At 37.3% G+C, this 17,312-nt stretch overlaps 2 protein-coding genes across 3 annotated transcripts in view; one reads left to right on the forward strand and one right to left on the reverse strand.

Moving 5' to 3' along the window:
• Nucleotides 1-17,312, reverse strand: part of SPMIP11 (sperm microtubule inner protein 11) — a 97,947-nt gene that overhangs the window by 30,422 nt on the left and 50,213 nt on the right. The window lies entirely within an intron of this gene.
• CCNT1 (cyclin T1) overlaps nt 1-17,312 on the forward strand; it is a 29,608-nt gene that overhangs the window by 3,261 nt on the left and 9,035 nt on the right. Inside the window, exons 2-8 of one of the 2 annotated variants that reach the window (XM_007179264.3) lie at nt 1,123-1,204; nt 7,488-7,616; nt 9,766-9,826; nt 11,454-11,516; nt 13,688-13,733; nt 14,902-15,065; nt 15,230-15,300. In XM_007179264.3, the coding sequence (XP_007179326.1) occupies nt 1,123-1,204; nt 7,488-7,616; nt 9,766-9,826; nt 11,454-11,516; nt 13,688-13,733; nt 14,902-15,065; nt 15,230-15,300 (616 nt within the window). The remainder of the gene's footprint in view (nt 1-1,122; nt 1,205-7,487; nt 7,617-9,765; nt 9,827-11,453; nt 11,517-13,687; nt 13,734-14,901; nt 15,066-15,229; nt 15,301-17,312) is intronic. The other variant, XR_450755.3, reaches the window with a different exon arrangement.

Raw genomic sequence — 17,312 nt, forward strand, 5'->3', positions numbered from 1 at the left:
GTTGATGGAAATTTAGGTTGTTTCCATGCCTTGGCTATTGTAAATAGTGCTGCTATGAACGTTGGGGTGCATGCACCTTTTCTTTCTTTTTTTTTAAAATTTATTTATTTTATTTATTTATTTTTGGCTGTGTTGGGTCTTTGTTGCTGCGTGCGGGCTTTCTCTTGTCGCGGCGAGTGGGGGCTGTTCTTCGTTGAGGTGCGCAGGCTTCTCGTTGTGGTGGCTCCTCTTGTTGCGGAGCACGGGCTCTAGGTGAGCGGGCTTCAGTAGTTGTGGCATGCAGGTTCAGTAGTTGTGGCTCACGGGCTCTAGAGCACAGGATCAGTAGTTGTGGCACATGGGCTTTGTTGCTCCACGGCATGTGGGATCTTCCCGGACCAGGGCTCGAACCTGTGTCCCCCACATTAGCAGGTGGATTCTTAACCACTGCGCCACCAGGGAAACCCTGCATGTACCTTTTTAAATTATAGTTTTCTCTGAATATATGCCCAGGAGTGGGTTTGCTAGATCATATGGCAACTCTATGTTTAGGTTTTTTTTTTTTTTTTAATTAATTAATTAATTTTTGGCTGCATTGGGTCTTCGTTGCTGCGCACAGGCTTTCTCTAGTTGCAGCACGTGGGGGCTACTCTTTGTTGCAGTGTGTGTGCTTCTTATTGCGGTGGCTTTTGTTGCGGAGCATGGGCTCTAGGCACACGGGCTTCAGTAGTTGTGGTGCACGGGCTCAGTAGCTGTGTCTCATGGGCTCTAGAGCGCGGGCTCAGTAGTTGTGGCACACGGGCTTAGTTGCTCCGTGGCATGTGGGAATCTTCCCGGACCAGGGCTCGAACCCGTGTCCTCTGCATTGGGAGGCGGATTCTTAACCACTACTCCACCAGGGAAGTCCCTGTTTTTAGTTTTTTAAGGAACTCCATACTGTTTTTCACAGCGGCTGCATCAATTTTCATTTCCACTAACAGTGTAGGAGGTGTCCCTTTCTCCACACCCCTGAGAGGTAAGTATGATTTTCATTTAGGGGCATCCACTGTGCTTGGCTGCATGGTCCTTTTGGGAGGATATAGAGGTTGTAGTTTTGGGAATTGTACTGCCCGTCGTTTTGGGGCCTTAACTTGAACATTTTAGCTCACAATTGACCATCAACACTGCTATAGTGTACATGCATCGATTCTACATGATTCAGTCCTTTACACAGTTCCATCGAAATGTAAGTATAATTTTTTTATATGGTGTAATCCTTTTGTGATTAATCTCAACTTCATATTTCTTTTGTGGTTGATCTTTGCTGCTGAACTGGGATTTGAAGTTTAGAGTTTATGATTGATCACTTTCATTATGTGTCACACTGCTGTTCTGAATCCAGCCTTCCAGTTTTCCTGTGAAGTGTCTAGCTAGTTGTTTAGCTTTAGTGCATCCTTAGAGTACGTGGATTCTCTAATAAAATAGATTATTGAACATTTAAACTTAACGTTTTTGGATTGGGAGAGTAACATTAAAGGGGAGTAGCATTACACTTAATTTAAGTGTAATTTTTGAAATTGTTAATAATAATATGGGCACCGGAAAACAAGTGAGTGTTAAGTCATTTACATTTTCTAAAAACCTTTGATAAAATTCCCATCAATGACCGGTTGGAAGGGGAAGGTACATTATGTGATGACTCGGGGATGACTTTTAAGACAGAAAAAAGAAAATAATAGTAATAAAGGGATTTTTTTTTTTCTGGACAGAATTGTAAATAGTGCTATTTTCAGTTTTGCTACCTGAAATGGTACTATTTAACATTATTGTAAATGACTTGGAAGCGAGTGCATAGTGATATCCCGGTTGCAGGTAAGCTTATATTTGTTTAATAAAATCACAAGGTAATAGGGCTAAACTTGAACACTTCATATGGATTTGTGAGTCAAATATTTCATTATTTTTTTAAGAAAAGGTTACGTTTTGAGGAAAGGTGTTTCAGACTTTTCCTTAAGATGATAGTTGTTTTTTTTTTTTAATTTATTTATTTTTGGCTGCATTGGGTCTTCATTGCTGCGCTCAGGCTTTCTCTAGTTGTGGCGAGCGGGGGCTACTCTTCATTACGGTGTGCAGGCTTCTCGTTGCGATGGCTTCTCTTGTTGTGGAGCACGGGCTCTAGGTGCCTGGGCTTCAGTAGTTGTGGCACGTGGGCTCAGTAGTTGTGGCTCGTGGGCTCTAGGGTACAGGCTCAGTAGTTGTGGTGCACGGGTTTAGTTGTTCCGCAGCATGTGGGATCTTCCGGACCAGGGCTCAAACCCATGTCCCCTGCATTGGCAGGCAGATTCTTAACCACTGTGCCACCAGGGAAGTCCCAGGATGATACGTTTTGAATTTTTATGTCATAGGAAGAGAAACTGGAAAGTTAGATATTGCTCTTGTAAGATATTGGTGGACTCAGTATTGGGAGTAATTGCACAGGAAATCTTTAGAGTGTGGATTAACTATTCCCAATTTTTGCTGATTATTCAATCAATTGGGCTGTCTCCTACCCTTAACCTCCCTACCTCCTCTGATTGCAGGGAACACACTCTTAATAAGAGAGAGAGAAGCATTTAATGAGGCTGTCTGATAGCTCTAGAATAGAAAGTAGTGGATAAAGAACGGAATTTTAAGAGGAAGTCCATAGTTGTCTTGCCCATTATGAAAGTTTTCTACATTTCTTTTATTATGGTAAAGGTTTGAAATACAGGGTGAACTACATCTCAAGTCAGTTTGTCCACTCTATGCATATGTGTGTGTGTGTGTGTATGTATATTTTCCCTACTTTTACCTTTTAAATTATATCTTGTTTTATTTTCTATGCGTTTATCTTAGCAGGGACAGAGACTCACTTTTCTGTGTATCCTCTAAAGCACTTTCAGTAAAGAGATTCTTCTGGAGTTTATGACCTTTTCCAAAATCCAGTGGTTCTTTTAATTTGAGGTTATTGGTCCTCTTTAGAGAATTGATTTTAGGCACATTCTGGAATTAATAGATGAAAAATATCACTCCTTTAGTATGTTAATTCTAAGAGTTTAGCTGTGATGAATCCAAATTCAAATTTGAGGGGACTTAATGCATTGTTGTGGCATTGAAATGTAGTATGTAGTGTGAAGTGCTCATACATTTTTCTTGTTATTTTTTCTTATTACAAAGGTAGTAAGTGCTCATGGTAAAAATTAAAACAATACAGAAATGCGTAAGGCAGAAAGTGAAAGCTCTTCTGTAATCCCATCCTCCAGAAGTAACCTTTGATAAACATTTTGGTAATAGTGTCTCAGACATTTTTCTGTGCATATAGTACCAGCATTTATGTATTTCTATAAAATCACTTCTTACTGTACCACTCTTACACAATTGCCTTTATTACTTAACAGTATGTATGTATTGGACATTTTCTTATTGGTTTCTCATTTTAAGTGGCCACATAGTATTTATTTGAGTAGTTGCTATAATTTATGTTACCAGCTCTCTATTGGCGGATATTTGGGTTGTTTATAGCTTATTGTATTATAAATAATTTTACATAAGATAGTCTGGTACATATATCATGCACTTACATGACTATTTTATAAATTCCTAGAGGTGGAATTGCTGTGTCCAAGGGTATGCATTTAAAAGATTTTTTTGTGTCAGTTTGCTCTCCTGAAAGATTATATCACCATACATCATTTCTAGCACTGTGGGGGAGGGTTCTTTCCTCTGCATCCTCACTAACAACAAATACACATTACTTCAAGAAATATTAAGTTCTAACTACTTGTCAAGCACTGGGGATAGAGTGGTGAGCAAGATAGTGGAAGTCCTAAGTTATTTTCTTAATTTACATTTCTTCAATTAGTGAAGTTGAACTTCTTATGCCTATTGGTCATTGTTCTTCTTGTGAAATTGAAGAATTGGACTTAAAAATAGTCTGTTGTCTCTTTTTGCCCGTTTTATTTTTTTTGATTTTCTCATTTATATGAGCTCTTTATATATCAGAGCCGTATGTCATGTGCTGTGAATACTATTCTCGTTTTGTTGTAACTCTTCGTTTATAGTGTTTTGAAGCCTAGAGTTCTTGCCTTTTTAAAAAAAATTTAAAATTTTTGTTGAGGTATAACATAAAGTAAAGCAGAAAAGTCTGAGGTGTGCAGCATGATTACTTTTTGCATTGTATATACATAACCACCACTCAGAACAAGATACAGTATATTTCCAATACCTTGGAAGGTAGAGAGGTTGTCTTTTGATTGAAATAAATTTTATTTCTTTAGCGGACATGATTAAATGACTGGTTTATTTTCACTTAAATCCTGGCATTGCAGTTACTCTCTTTTTGAGAAGAAATTCAGCCTCATTAATTGAATTTCTGTATGTACTGTCTAAAAAGTTTTCAAGTGGGGGAATGTAAAAGTAGTGGTGAGCAACTTGGTGTGTGTGTATTTATTCTGTATTTTATAATATTTGATATACAGGTGTTGTCTTTTAATAGCTGACAAATTTGGGTGTATATTACTCTCATTAGCTGACTCTTAAAAGGTCAAGTTTAGTGGTTAAGAGGATGGGCTCTAGAGTCAGACTTGTCTGGATGTGGATCCTTGCTGCACTGCCTACCAGCTATATGCCTTTGAGCAAGTTACCATACACCTCAGTTTTCTCATCTCTTTGGGGTCAATAGTAGTGCCTACCTCATAGAGTAGTTAATAGGATATAGATGAATTAATTTACAAAGTGTCTGCATATAGCAAACAAATAAGTATTAGCTAGCATTATTATTGTTCTTTTTTTTTTTTTTTTTTTTAAGGATTTTCTTATTTATTTATTTATTTATTTATTTATTTATTTATTTTTGGCTGTGTTGGGTCTTCGGTTCGTGCGAGGGCTTTCTCCAGTTGCGGCAAGCGGGGGCCACTCTTCATCGCGGTGCGCGGGCCTTTCTCTATCGCGGCCCCTCCCGTCGCGGGGCACAGGCTCCAGACGCGCAGGCTCAGCAATTGTGGCTCACGGGCCCAGCTGCTCCGTGGCATGTGGGATCTTCCCAGACCAGGGCTCGAACCCGTGTCCCCTGCATTAGCAGGCAGATTCTCAACCACTGCGCCACCAGGGAAGCCCTGTTCTTTTAAAATGGAGAAAATCTTATACTCTTACCTGGAATTCCTCTTGGAAACTGCCTTTGATGGGAAAATAGTTTGATAAGCTAGCTTGGTATATGATTCCATGAGGAGCAATGAGTATTTATATGGTTGATTGGACAAAAAGGAGGTTGAAATTTATCTCTTGTGGTCTTTCACTTAACTGAGATATTGTCTTGCCTTGTAAGCCATTGTTTGTATATCATATTTTAGTTAGATTCTTTCAAATATATTTTTAGCCTCTTGAAAGCAAAGTTGTAGGCTTAAAATCTTAAGTGTTGTCTCTGAGTTGTCCTTTTCCTTTTCCCGTGTCCAATCAGTTATAAAGTCCCGTTAATTTTTATAGTGGTACTATTTTTTCTCCCCCTATAAATATATATTGTCATCATAAAATTAAAAGAGGACAGGGACTTCCCTGGTGGTGCAGTGGTTAAGAATCCACCTGCCAATGCAGGGGACATGGGTTCGGTCCCTGGCCTGGAAGATACCACATTGCCATGGAGCAACTAAGCCTGTGTGCCACAACTAGTGAGCCTGCGCTCTAAAGCCCACGAGCCACAACTACTAGCCCGTGCGCCACGACTACTGAGCCCCCGCACCACAACTACTGAAGCCTGCGCGCCTAGAGCCCGTGCTCCACAACAAGAGAAGCCACCGCAATGAGAAGCCTGTGCACCGCAACGAAGAGTAGCCCCTGCTCGCCACAACTAGAGAAAAAAGCCCATGTGCAGCCACAAAGACCCAATGCAGCCAAAAAATAAATAAATAAATAAAAGAGGACAGATTAAAGGAGAAAGTAATGATTTCCCTATAACTTGGTGTTCAGAGATAATCCTGTTAACGTTTTGGCGTATATTCCATTAGAATTTTTTTCTCTGTATGCAAATACATATATGTATATTTACTGAAAACCTGTTCGTTTTCCAAGGTGAAAACTGGGTTTCTTTTTTACTTTATTTCTACTGCTAGTGCCTACTCTAAACTTTATTTCCTAATGCCTGTATTATCATTATTGTTGTTTTAATATTTATTTGTTTATTTTATTTATTTATTTGGTTGTGCTGGGTCTTAGTTGTGGCAGGCGGCCTCCTTAGTTGGGGCATCCATGTGAGATCTAGTTCCCCGACCAGGGATCGAACCTGGGCCCATTGCATTGGGAGCGTGGAGTCTTAACTACTTTGTTTATCCTAAGGTCTAGTACAATATATGTAGCAAGCTCCATATGTAACTGCAACAAATATGAAGGAAGAGAATTGTTATTCTGAATTGAATTTGTGGAGAAAAATCTGTTCTAGCAAAGTATAACAGATAACTGCAGGGATACAAATAAGTGTTAGAATGCATGTCAGTTCTACTCAGTAAACAGATATTTCACTTTTATAAAATTATTTATTGCTTTCTTTAACTCCTGGTGAATTGTAGTTCATGCCATTGCCATCTTTGATTCATTGAAATATTCTTGTTAAGATTCTAGAGATGTTGTGCTTCCTGAGGTTTCCCAGATCACCAGGCTATGTTTATGTCCTGTTGCTCTAATTTCTTGTTTAGTGTCTGAGTTTTCTGTCTGCTTGTGGATTGGCTTGACTTTTTTATTTTGGCCGTGCTTCGAGGCTTACAGTATCTTAGTTCCCCAACCAGGGATGGAACCCTGGTCCTGGCAGTGAGAGTGCCAAGTCCTAACCACTGGACCGCCAGGGAATTCCCTGGCTTGACTTTTTTTCCCCCCTCTAAGTACCTTCTACTTATAACCTGTTGAATATAATACTATACTTTGAATTCTTTTTTAAAGATTTGTGCTCATCTCCATATGTAAGTATAATTGAGATAATTCGCATGCAATAAAATTCCTCCTTTGGGTGTACAATTCACTGGTTCTTAGTATATTCAGAGTTGGGCAACCATCACCATGATCTAATTTCAGAGCATTTACATCACCCCAGAAAGAAACCCCTCATGCTTTAGCAGTCACTCCCATTCCTCTCTTCTCCCAGCCCCTGGCAACCACTCATCTACTTCTGTCTCCATGGATTTGCTGATTCTGGACATTTCAGTTTACTCCTTTAAAAAAAAGTATATAGAGTGCTTTGATAAAACTTAATAATCTCATTTTAAATAGAAAGCTGTCTATTTACATCTAGTGGTTTCTTGAATAGGTAGCTTTTAATGAGAGTTTGTTGAAGGATTGGTTTTCAGAAGTGGACGTGGTTAATGGATAGGAGAGGAGAAGATATTTAAGTAGAGGAGGAGAAAGCATAAACAAGAGGTGACGAAGTTGAGGTAAGCAAAGAAGTTGGTTTAAGACTTAGTTCTTTTTTAGATCTACCTTACTCTAGAAATAAGCAAATAATAAATGTGATTTATTTTCTCTTCATCCAGTCTGTGGCTCCAGCAGCCTTATTTTTAGCAGCCAAAGTAGAGGAGCAGCCCAAAAAATTGGAACACGTCATCAAGGTAGCACATGCTTGTCTCCATCCACAGGAATCACTTCCTGATACTAGGAGTGAGGTAGGGGATTAATTACACACATCTGTTTTTCTTAATTTATTTTGATCATAACTTAGTTTTTTAACTTTGATTTACTGAAGTCTGAATTGGGGCTGTTAAAGGAACTTTTAGTGTTTGTTTTTTCCTTAACAAAAACATCACAGAAATTTTACGGCAAAAGTTAATTGTATTCATTCTGGTAAAATTGGAAAATGCAGAAAAAGAAGAAAATATATTACCTAGATGTAATTTGTACCACAGATATATAAATGAACCAGTATTTCCAGCTTCTTTTTTATGAGTAGCTACACATGTATATATTTTATACCTGCTTTTTTCACTTACTGTATGCCAAATATTTTCCCATCAATTCTCCGCTTCCTTTAAATATTGATATAGTATTTTGTCATATACATACATATATTTTAACCATTTTCTCTTAAGATAATTTCCAGCTTTTAACCACTATAATATCACTATGAAGAAAATTCTTTTAGATTTTTTGTTAATGAATTTTTTTTAGGTGAATCTTGTCACTGGTGCGTGTGTGCTTAACTTTTTAAGAAATTACAAGTATGCTCATTATAAAAGAACCCAAACACTAAAGAATCATTTAAAGTCAAAGGTAAAGCTCATCTCCCCTCCTTCTCCTAGGAGGATACTGCTGATTACAGTTCAGATATATATTCTTCCACACCTTTATCCTATGTGTATACAATATAGCTTTTTTTCCCTTTCCATCCTTCCTTGACCTTCTAAAGAAGGGAAACTCTCCTGGCTTTAGAAATCAGTGATTGGGGAATGATGAGTTTGGAGAAAAATTATGGATTTCTGTTACTAGATTATTTGTCTGTTACAGTGGGTGCATAAGTCATCCATTATCAAATTAAGTGGAATTGTGTGTTCTTCTGATCATATTGGACAAAGTGGTTGTGGGGGCGGTTTGTTTCGATAATAGCCCCTTATTATGTAAATTAAGTGTTTTGCATAGCAGTGTCTTGACTTAACTTTTTCTCTTTGGGCTGCGCCAGTAGTTTTGTTGAAGAGCTGTTGGTCTGGACTTTCATTTATGTTAGAGACTGCTAACTGCCATTGGTCTATAGAATTGACCAAATAAAATTTTATTTTAACAAAATAAAACAAAAAATAAAATCCCCACTTTATTTTTTTTTCTTTCAAGTATATTTACATGACTTCTCACCTGAGTCTCTCTTATGAGGTGACTAGGAGAAGATACTTTCTTCACTATATGGAAAGGGGAACTAGCATAGTTTAAGTCCTTACTGGACTTATTCAAGATCATAAAGTTCAGTGGAAAGTTAGCAGCAACATAAGTCTCTTAACTCCTGGCTCAAATCTCATTCTCCTAGAGTTCTAGACCAGTGCTGTCCAATAGAAATATAGGGGAAGTCACATGCGTAATTAAAAATTTTAAACTTTTCATTAAGCTTTATATAAAAATCTTTACTTAATAAAATTAAGATTAATTTAATATGTTATATTTTATATATTATTTTCTTTAACCCCCAAATATAGTCATTTCAGCATATAATCAATTTTAAAACATTATTAATGAAGTGGTTTACATTATTATTTCTTAACTAAGTCTTCACAATTCAGTGTGTATTCTACACTCAACACATTTCAAGTGCTCGATAGCCATATGTGGATAGTGGCTACAGTTATGGCCAGTACAAATCTGAAAGAATCTTTTGTTTGTTCCCTTTTCCTTTGAACCCATTTATGAATTTTAAAAATCTAGCATTACTCCAAAAAGAAGGTTTAACAGGAGTCAAATGTTTGAGATTGCCTACAGTACTGTGAGAAGGCTCTGCAGTGTATTTTGATGATGTTGAAAAAAGATATATTTTAAATTTTCTTCTGTCTACATCATATGAACTTTAGAACCTAAAATAAACTAGATCTCTGGTGCTTTTTCTGTAGCCATTTATAAATAAAGTGACATCTCTCACTGTACCACTTTTTTTTTTTTTTTTTTTTAAGGAGAATCTGTTAGGGGTAAGGGTTAATTTTAGTTCCTGCTCTCCCTCATAACCCCACCCTTGCCTTTTGAGGCTTTGGTTTCCCTTGGAGGTTGTTAGAATTTGCATACACTTTATATATTATATATTGTATCTTTTTGGGGAATAATTTGTCTTCTCACCTGCAGGCTTACCTGCAACAAGTTCAAGATCTGGTGATATTAGAAAGCATAATTCTGCAGACTTTAGGTAAGTTTATTTTCCTTTAAAACATTAAAGAAATATGTACATAATATGATTTTAAAATTTGCAAAATAGGAAATAGGAAGAGAATTTCTTGGGAAGGTTTTTGCACATTTTAGAGGTTGTTTAACCCTGGCCTATACCACAGAGAGAATGCAGGCACGGCTGACCTTTGAAATAGCAGTTAGCAGGGGTTTTTTGTTTGTTTGTTTGTTTTATATTCTAGGATTCATGATTTGCTTAAGATTTGGCAGTTTTTAACTTTCTGATAAATAATGGCAGAAACTATCTAAATAACATTTTTCCTTCCATGGACTTTTATAGTCTGCTTGTCATTATATTTAGATAACAGCATTTGTTTTTAAAATTGATAATCAGTGTTCAGAACAGTGGAGTGGAGGTGGAGGAATTCAAGCTATAGCAGTTGATGGGCTAAAGAACTGATGATGCTCTGCTATTATCTATTATTATTTTCATCAAAGAGACTGCCTTTAAAAGCTTAGCAAATATGGAAAATAAAGATTTTCTAGTTCTTTTGGGCTATCATTTTTCTCTTTAGGTAGGGGAGTATTTCATGAGTTATGTTGGAAAGTTACTGGTAGGGCTGTACTTCTTGCATGTACAAACATACAGTGAATTCTTCAAAGTTTGTCTCTGAAGTTAGTTTCTGCTAATTTTTACTTTAAATTAGTTTTCTTCAAGGTAACCATATTTTAGGGGACAATGATATTTTTCTGGTGGAGTAAATTTTTATTAATATTTTAATGTGGAAACCAGTAAGATCTAATTTGCAAGAATCAATTATACTTTTAGAATAATTTGCATCAAGTAAATTTTGCAATAGAATTTTTTTTTCTTTCTTTCTTTTTTTTTTAAATCGGTTTGTCCCAGACTTTATTTTTATTTTTTAAATTTTTTGGCTGCGGCACGCAACTTGTGGGATTTTAGTTCCCCGACCAGGGATTGAACCCAGGCCCTCTGCAGTGAAAGTGCCAAGTCCTAACCACTGGACTGCCAGGGAATTCCCTAGAATTTCTTTATTTGTACTGGAAAATTGTATTTACATACTCAAAAAGAGAAATTTCATTGAAAATTTTTATTTATATACTCAAAAAGAGAAACTTCATTGAAAATTTTTGTAGACATACCGATCTTCCTTAAGTAATTTTGGTAAAGATCATTTAGAGTTAGATAAAATGATCAGTACTTACAGTAATTGAGATGATGAAAAGGGACAAAACTGAGGTAAGAGAGGAATAGGTTTCAAAATGTTTTCTCAAGGTTAAGCTTTCGAAGATAATCATTACATGAGTAATTGCTTCTTCCAGCCATGTATTATATTCTATTGTCCCTAAGAAAATGTTTTGTGTTTAGATGTTTTTGGTAGTTCAGGGATCTTGAGACTGCATTAGCTTTATTATCTGAGTGGTGCCTTCTAGCTCAAAATATAAGCACCTTTGAAGATAATCTTAAAGAAGAGTGTGCTACATACTTTGTCTGACTCTCTTAGCCTCTGAACGGCAGTTTTGGGACCAGAAAATGAGGGAGGCCTTCAATGATGACTCAGATAAAAGAAATATAAAATATTTTGAGTATCTTTAGCTTTTTAACCAGTTACTTTTTTTTTTTTTAGGCTTTGAACTAACAATTGATCACCCACATACACATGTGGTAAAGTGCACTCAACTTGTTCGAGGTAAGGAATCCCAACTTGAGATGCTGTCTTAAATTGTTTTACCATTTAGAGGCTAAGATTTGCTCTGGACAAATACAGAACACAGCTGCTTTGGCCAAAATTTAAATTAAAAAACCTACCTGGCTTAAATCAAAATGAGTGGTTGGAGTTTTTCTGTTGGGTTCTTATAATGTTTTTAGGTGATCTCCAGATAAAGAGAGTTAGTTTCTTATGGATGTTTGTCAAAGCTGGGGGCAGATTCTGAAAAGTCACCAAATCATAAGTATCTAACACCAATTTTAAGGATATCTTGGGGGTTAATTTGATTCTAGGGTTGATTGTCCTAGGCACTCTTTTTTTTTAAAATTTTTATTTATTTATTTATTTATGGCTGTGTTGGGTCTTCGTTTCTGTGCGAGGGCTTTCTCCAGTTGTGGCAAGTGGGGGCCACTCTTCATCGCAGTGCGCGGGCCTCTGACTATCGCGGCCTCTCTTGCCGCGGAGCACAGGCTCCAGACGCGCAGGCTCAGTAATTGTGGCTCACGGGCCCAGCTGCTCTGCGGCATGTGGGATCTTCCCAGACCAGGGTTCGAACCCGTGTCCCCTGCATTGGCAGGCGGACTCCCAACCACTGCGCCACCAGGGAAGCCCGTCCTAGGCACTCTTAATAGATTTTTTTTTTTAAAATATTTATTTATTTATTTATGGCTGTGTTGGGTCTTCGTTTCTGTGCGAGGGTTTTCTCTAGTTGTGGCAAGCGGGGGCCTCTCACTATCGTGGCCTCTCTTGTTGCGGAGCACAGGCTCCAGATGCGCAGGCTCAGTAATTGTGGCTCACGGGCCTAGTTGCTCCGCGGCATGTGGGATCCTCCCAGACCAGGGCTCGAACCCGTGTCCCCTGCATTGGCAGGCGGATTCTCAACCACTGCGCCACCAGGGAAGCCCCCTAGGCACTCTTAAAGGCCACCCAGAGGGTCATCTAGAATTTATTTGAACTTATTTTCATCTTTGTTAATTCCTTGGCAGGACTTGGTTTTTATTCTGATTTAACTTTAGTAGCTGTAATTGCACGAAACCTAGTTCTTGCTTATTTAAATAGTAGTATCAAGGATATCTAGTCACCACTGTGCGTTTAAATTCCATTTTTCGTTCGGTAGACTTAACTGATAATTGGCCTTATTTGTGTGTTTCATCTGAAAACTCAGAGTTTTCCCTGAGTTCTTATATTTTGAAAGCATTAAAAGGTTTACACTGAGATGGATAAATGCTAATATTTAATCTAAGGAAGATTAAAATTTGCTTTGTTACCCAGAGCATTTTTTTTTCTTTGAAGGAGGAATTGTTATTTGTTTGTTTGTTTATTTATTATTTATTTTATTTTTTTGGCTGCGTTGGGTCTTTGTTGCCGTGCGCAGGCTTTCTCTATTTGCGGTGAGCGGGGGCTACTCTTCGTTGCGGTGCGTGGGCTTCTCATTGCGGTAGCTTCTCTTGTTGCAGAGCACGGGCTCTAGGCGCCCGGGCTTCAGGAGTTGTGGCTCGCGGGCTCTAGAGTGCAGGCTCAGTAGGTGTGGCGCGTGGGCTTAGTTGCTCTGCGGCATGTGGGATCTTCCCAGACCAGGGCTCGAACCCGTGTACCCTGCATCGGCAGGCGGATTCTTAACCACTGTGCCACCAGGGAAGCCCGAAGGAGGAGTTTTTTAAATTGTAATATATATGAATAATTTATGTTATTTGCTAATTTTTTCCAGATACAGCAGGGTCTTCTGGATTCTGATCTTGCCTCCAAATTAGTTCATCCCCTAGCTTAGAATTTCTCAGTGAACCCTTGTATCAGGATCTCTGAGTTACTAACAAGTAAAAATGTTTGTTACATTCTTCTCCAAATGTGTTGAGTCAAACTCTAGGGAGGATGCCCAGGAATTGCATTTTAAACATGTACCCCTTATACCTGGTGTGCAGAATAAAGCTTAAGTCCCTAAGTCGGGAAGCAGCATAATTATTAATATTATAATTAAAAATCACTCAAACTCTTTTCTTTGGCAGTAGAATGTAAACATCAGGTGGTCAGGGACCATGCCTTCCTCATTTACCACTATATTTTCTGCCTTGTAAATATTAAATGCTTACTAAATAATTGTTTAGAATGAATGGAACTAATAACCTTCTCCCCCCCACCCCCTTTCTTTTTTTTAGCAAGCAAGGACTTAGCACAAACTTCTTACTTCATGGCAACCAACAGGTTTATATTTTAATATTTTTCTCTTCTATTTTTGGGATAGTACTTTACTTGCGTTATAATTGTCACTTTTGATGGGTATATGGAAAGATGACAGGTCTTGCACTTAGTAAACTAGAAGCCAAAAGATCTAGGCAAGGAACTCTGATACAATGTGTTATAGACAATCCTATGGTAAAGGTTGATTTTTCTGCACAGTTTTCATGTGTACCTTAAAATTTCCATGCTGCTTTTTAAATTTTTTTAAAGTGATATATTTATTTATTGCTGATTGTTTGATAGCCTACTTAATTCTGCATTTGTTACTTTGCTTTAAAATATCCAAGAGCATAATTCAGAAAGTTTGTTTAAACTTGGGGTTCATTGACAGTGACTAAAATCTAATTTGGAGGATTCTGCTGTTAACTATATTTTAAAAGACTCTTTTTTTCTTTACCCACGCCCAGATAAATGGGCATGTATATGTGTAAAGAGTTGTGATACTTTTTCTTTCTCCTTCCCTTTTTAAAGAAAACAATTAATACATAACTTGTATTACCAAATGACTTGCTTATTCTCATCTCCAATCTACTGGTTGTTCATGGAAACCAAAGATACTCCTAATGACTGTCAGGGATAAGAAGTTCAGTTTTATAGCCTGGTGGGAGAAATTTAAAAAGTAAACTCTCAAATATATTCACACTTGAGAGAGTGATTGTCTATTCATTATTTTAAAGAGACCAGACCTATGATTGGTACGAGACAAGATAATTTTTAGAATATTTCCTTAGGTATTTGACTTAGGGATTATACATATCAAAAATCTTATAATTTTCCTTAAGTTCTGAGCTTATTCTCAGGATAATTAATCCTTATTTAAAAAAACTGAATACTCAGTCTTTTATTTTTGTTTTTATTTTTTCTAGTCCTTCATCAGTGTGTGGATTAAATGATGTGTAGTCAAAAAAATTAGAAAAGTTGTTACCTGAGCTGCTGGGTTAATGGAAAAAATCATGTTGGGTGCTGGATCAGAGCACTGGATATTTCTTGCCCTTCTTGCTCTCCAGTGGGATTTTTTTTTTTTTTAACTTTTTTTTTTTAAACTTTTTTTTTAAAGTAATGGAGAGTTTTAACTTTGGGTTCAGAATTGAGAGCTCATGACACTCTCTTGTTTCCTTCCCTCTGATGTCAGCCTGCATTTGACCACATTTAGCCTGCAGTACACACCTCCTGTGGTGGCCTGTGTCTGCATTCATCTGGCTTGCAAGTGGTCCAACTGGGAGATCCCAGTCTCAACTGATGGGAAGCACTGGTGGGAGTATGTTGACGCCACTGTGACCTTGGAACTTTTAGATGGTAAGTTTTAGAGTAAGGGACCTTGAATAGCACTTGCTCTTGATCTGTCACATATCTGGCCAAAGGTGACTTGATTTCAGATGAATATAGTTAGTTGAGGTTATTCTTATTTCATTACTTCTGCCTCTCTGAGTTTTTCTTAAATGTTCTAATTTCATTTGTAGAACTGACACATGAATTTCTACAGATTCTGGAGAGAACCCCCAACAGGCTCAAACGAATTCGGAATTGGAGGGTAAGAATTACTGCTGTCAGTTTGTAGAACAAACCATTTTCTTCTTTTGACCACACCAGTGAAAATACCAGATATGGATATGTACCCTCGGTTTGGAATTTCCCTTTTTGTAGTTATGCAATAGTCATAATTTCAACTTCATAGCTTGGCTTCTGGCCCAGAAATCCATTGCTGTAGGTGACAGTGAGATTTATTTGGTGTTTTGCAACTCTTGTGATTTAGTCATTTGGTCAGCAACATTGGTTATTTTTTTGTGTGGAGAGTGTTAAGGAGAAAAATTTGGCTTTTCTGAGTAACAGGATGTTGGCTTCTGGTATAGGAAAGATAGAGAGTTAGGAGATTAGAACTGGTATCATAATTTTGTCTTTGACATTACCTGCTTTTAAATGGATTTAGAATTTTGTTTTTATATAGATGGCAGTCTAAAGTTATATTTCAGATATTTTTCAAAGTCTTATTTATGAATAGTGGAATTAGCACCATTTGTTGAGAAGACTGTCCTTTCCCCATTGAATGGTCTTGGCACCCTTGTCAAAAATCATTTGACCATGTATGTGAGGGTTTATTTCTGGGCTTTCTATTCTGTTCCATTCATCTATATGTCTATATGTCAGTGCCCCACTGTTTTGATTACTGTGGCTTTGTAGTAAGTTTTGGAATCAGGAAGTGTGAGTCTTCCTGTTTTGTTCTTCATTTTTAAGATTGTTTTGATTATTCAGGGTCCTTTGAGATTCCATATGAATTCTAGGATTTTTTTTTTTAAATTTATTTTGGCTGCGCCGGGTTTTAGTTGCAGCACACGGGATCTTTGCTGCAGCATGTAGGCTTCTTAGTTGCAGCATATGGACTCTTAGTTGCAGCATGCAGACTCTTAGTTGTGGCATGCATGCGGGATCTAGTTCCCCGACCAGGGATCGAACCCGGGCCCCCTGCATTGGGAGTGCGGAGTCTTAACCACTGGACCACCAGGGAAGTCCCCCCACATTTTAACAGTATTAATGTTTGAATTAATGTTTGGATCCAGAACATGGGTGAGTTTCCAGTTATGTTTTACTTAATTTTTTTCAGCAGTGTTTTGCAGTTTTCATTGTACAAGTCTTTTACTTCCTTGGTTAATTCCCAAGTATTTTATTCTTTTTGGTGCTGTTGTAAATGGAATTGTTTTCATAATTTCCTTTTTAGATTGTTTATTCATGTAGAGAAATGTAACTGAATTTTATTTGTTGACTTTGTATCCTGTTGCTTTGCCCAATTCATTTATTAATTCTAATAAAATCAGAAAAAATAAATTCTTTTTGGTGGAGTCTTTAGAGTTATCTACATATAAGCTCATGTCATCTGCAAACAGAGATAATTTTACTTCTTCTTTTCCAATTTGATGCCGTTTCTTTTTCTTGCCTGATTGCTGTGGCTAGAACTTCCAGTACAATGTTGAATGGAAGTGGTGAAAGTGAGCATCTTTTCCTTATTCCTGATCTTAAAGAAAACTTTCAGTCTTTCACCATTGAATATGATGTTCACTGTGGGTTTTTTATATGTGACTTTTATTATGTTGAGGTAGTTTCCTCTTTATGTTCCTAGTTTGTTGAGTGTTTTTATCATGAAAGTGTGTTGAATTTTGTCAGATGCTTTCTCTGCACAAATTGAGATGATCATGTGATTTGTTTCCTTCATTCTGTTTGTGTGACATATTACATCAATTGATTTCCATATGTTGAACCCTCCTTATATTCCAGGAATAAATTCCACTTGGTCATGCATGATATGTAATTTTTGAAAAATGCCGCCAAATTCATCTTGCTAGTATTTTGTTGAGGATTTTTGCATCAGTGGTTATAAGGGATATTGGCCTGTAGTTTTCCTTTCTCGTAGTGTTTTCGTCTAGCTTTGGTATCAGGGTAATGCTTGCCTCATAGAATGAGTTGAGGAGTGTTCCCTCCTCTTCAAGTTTTTGGAAAGTTTGAAAAGGAGTGGCATTACTTCGTTAAATGATTGATAGGATTAACCAGTAA

This window comes from Balaenoptera acutorostrata, chromosome 11 (assembly GCF_949987535.1).
Source record: "Balaenoptera acutorostrata chromosome 11, mBalAcu1.1, whole genome shotgun sequence".
NCBI classification, from domain to species: domain Eukaryota; kingdom Metazoa; phylum Chordata; class Mammalia; order Artiodactyla; family Balaenopteridae; genus Balaenoptera; species Balaenoptera acutorostrata.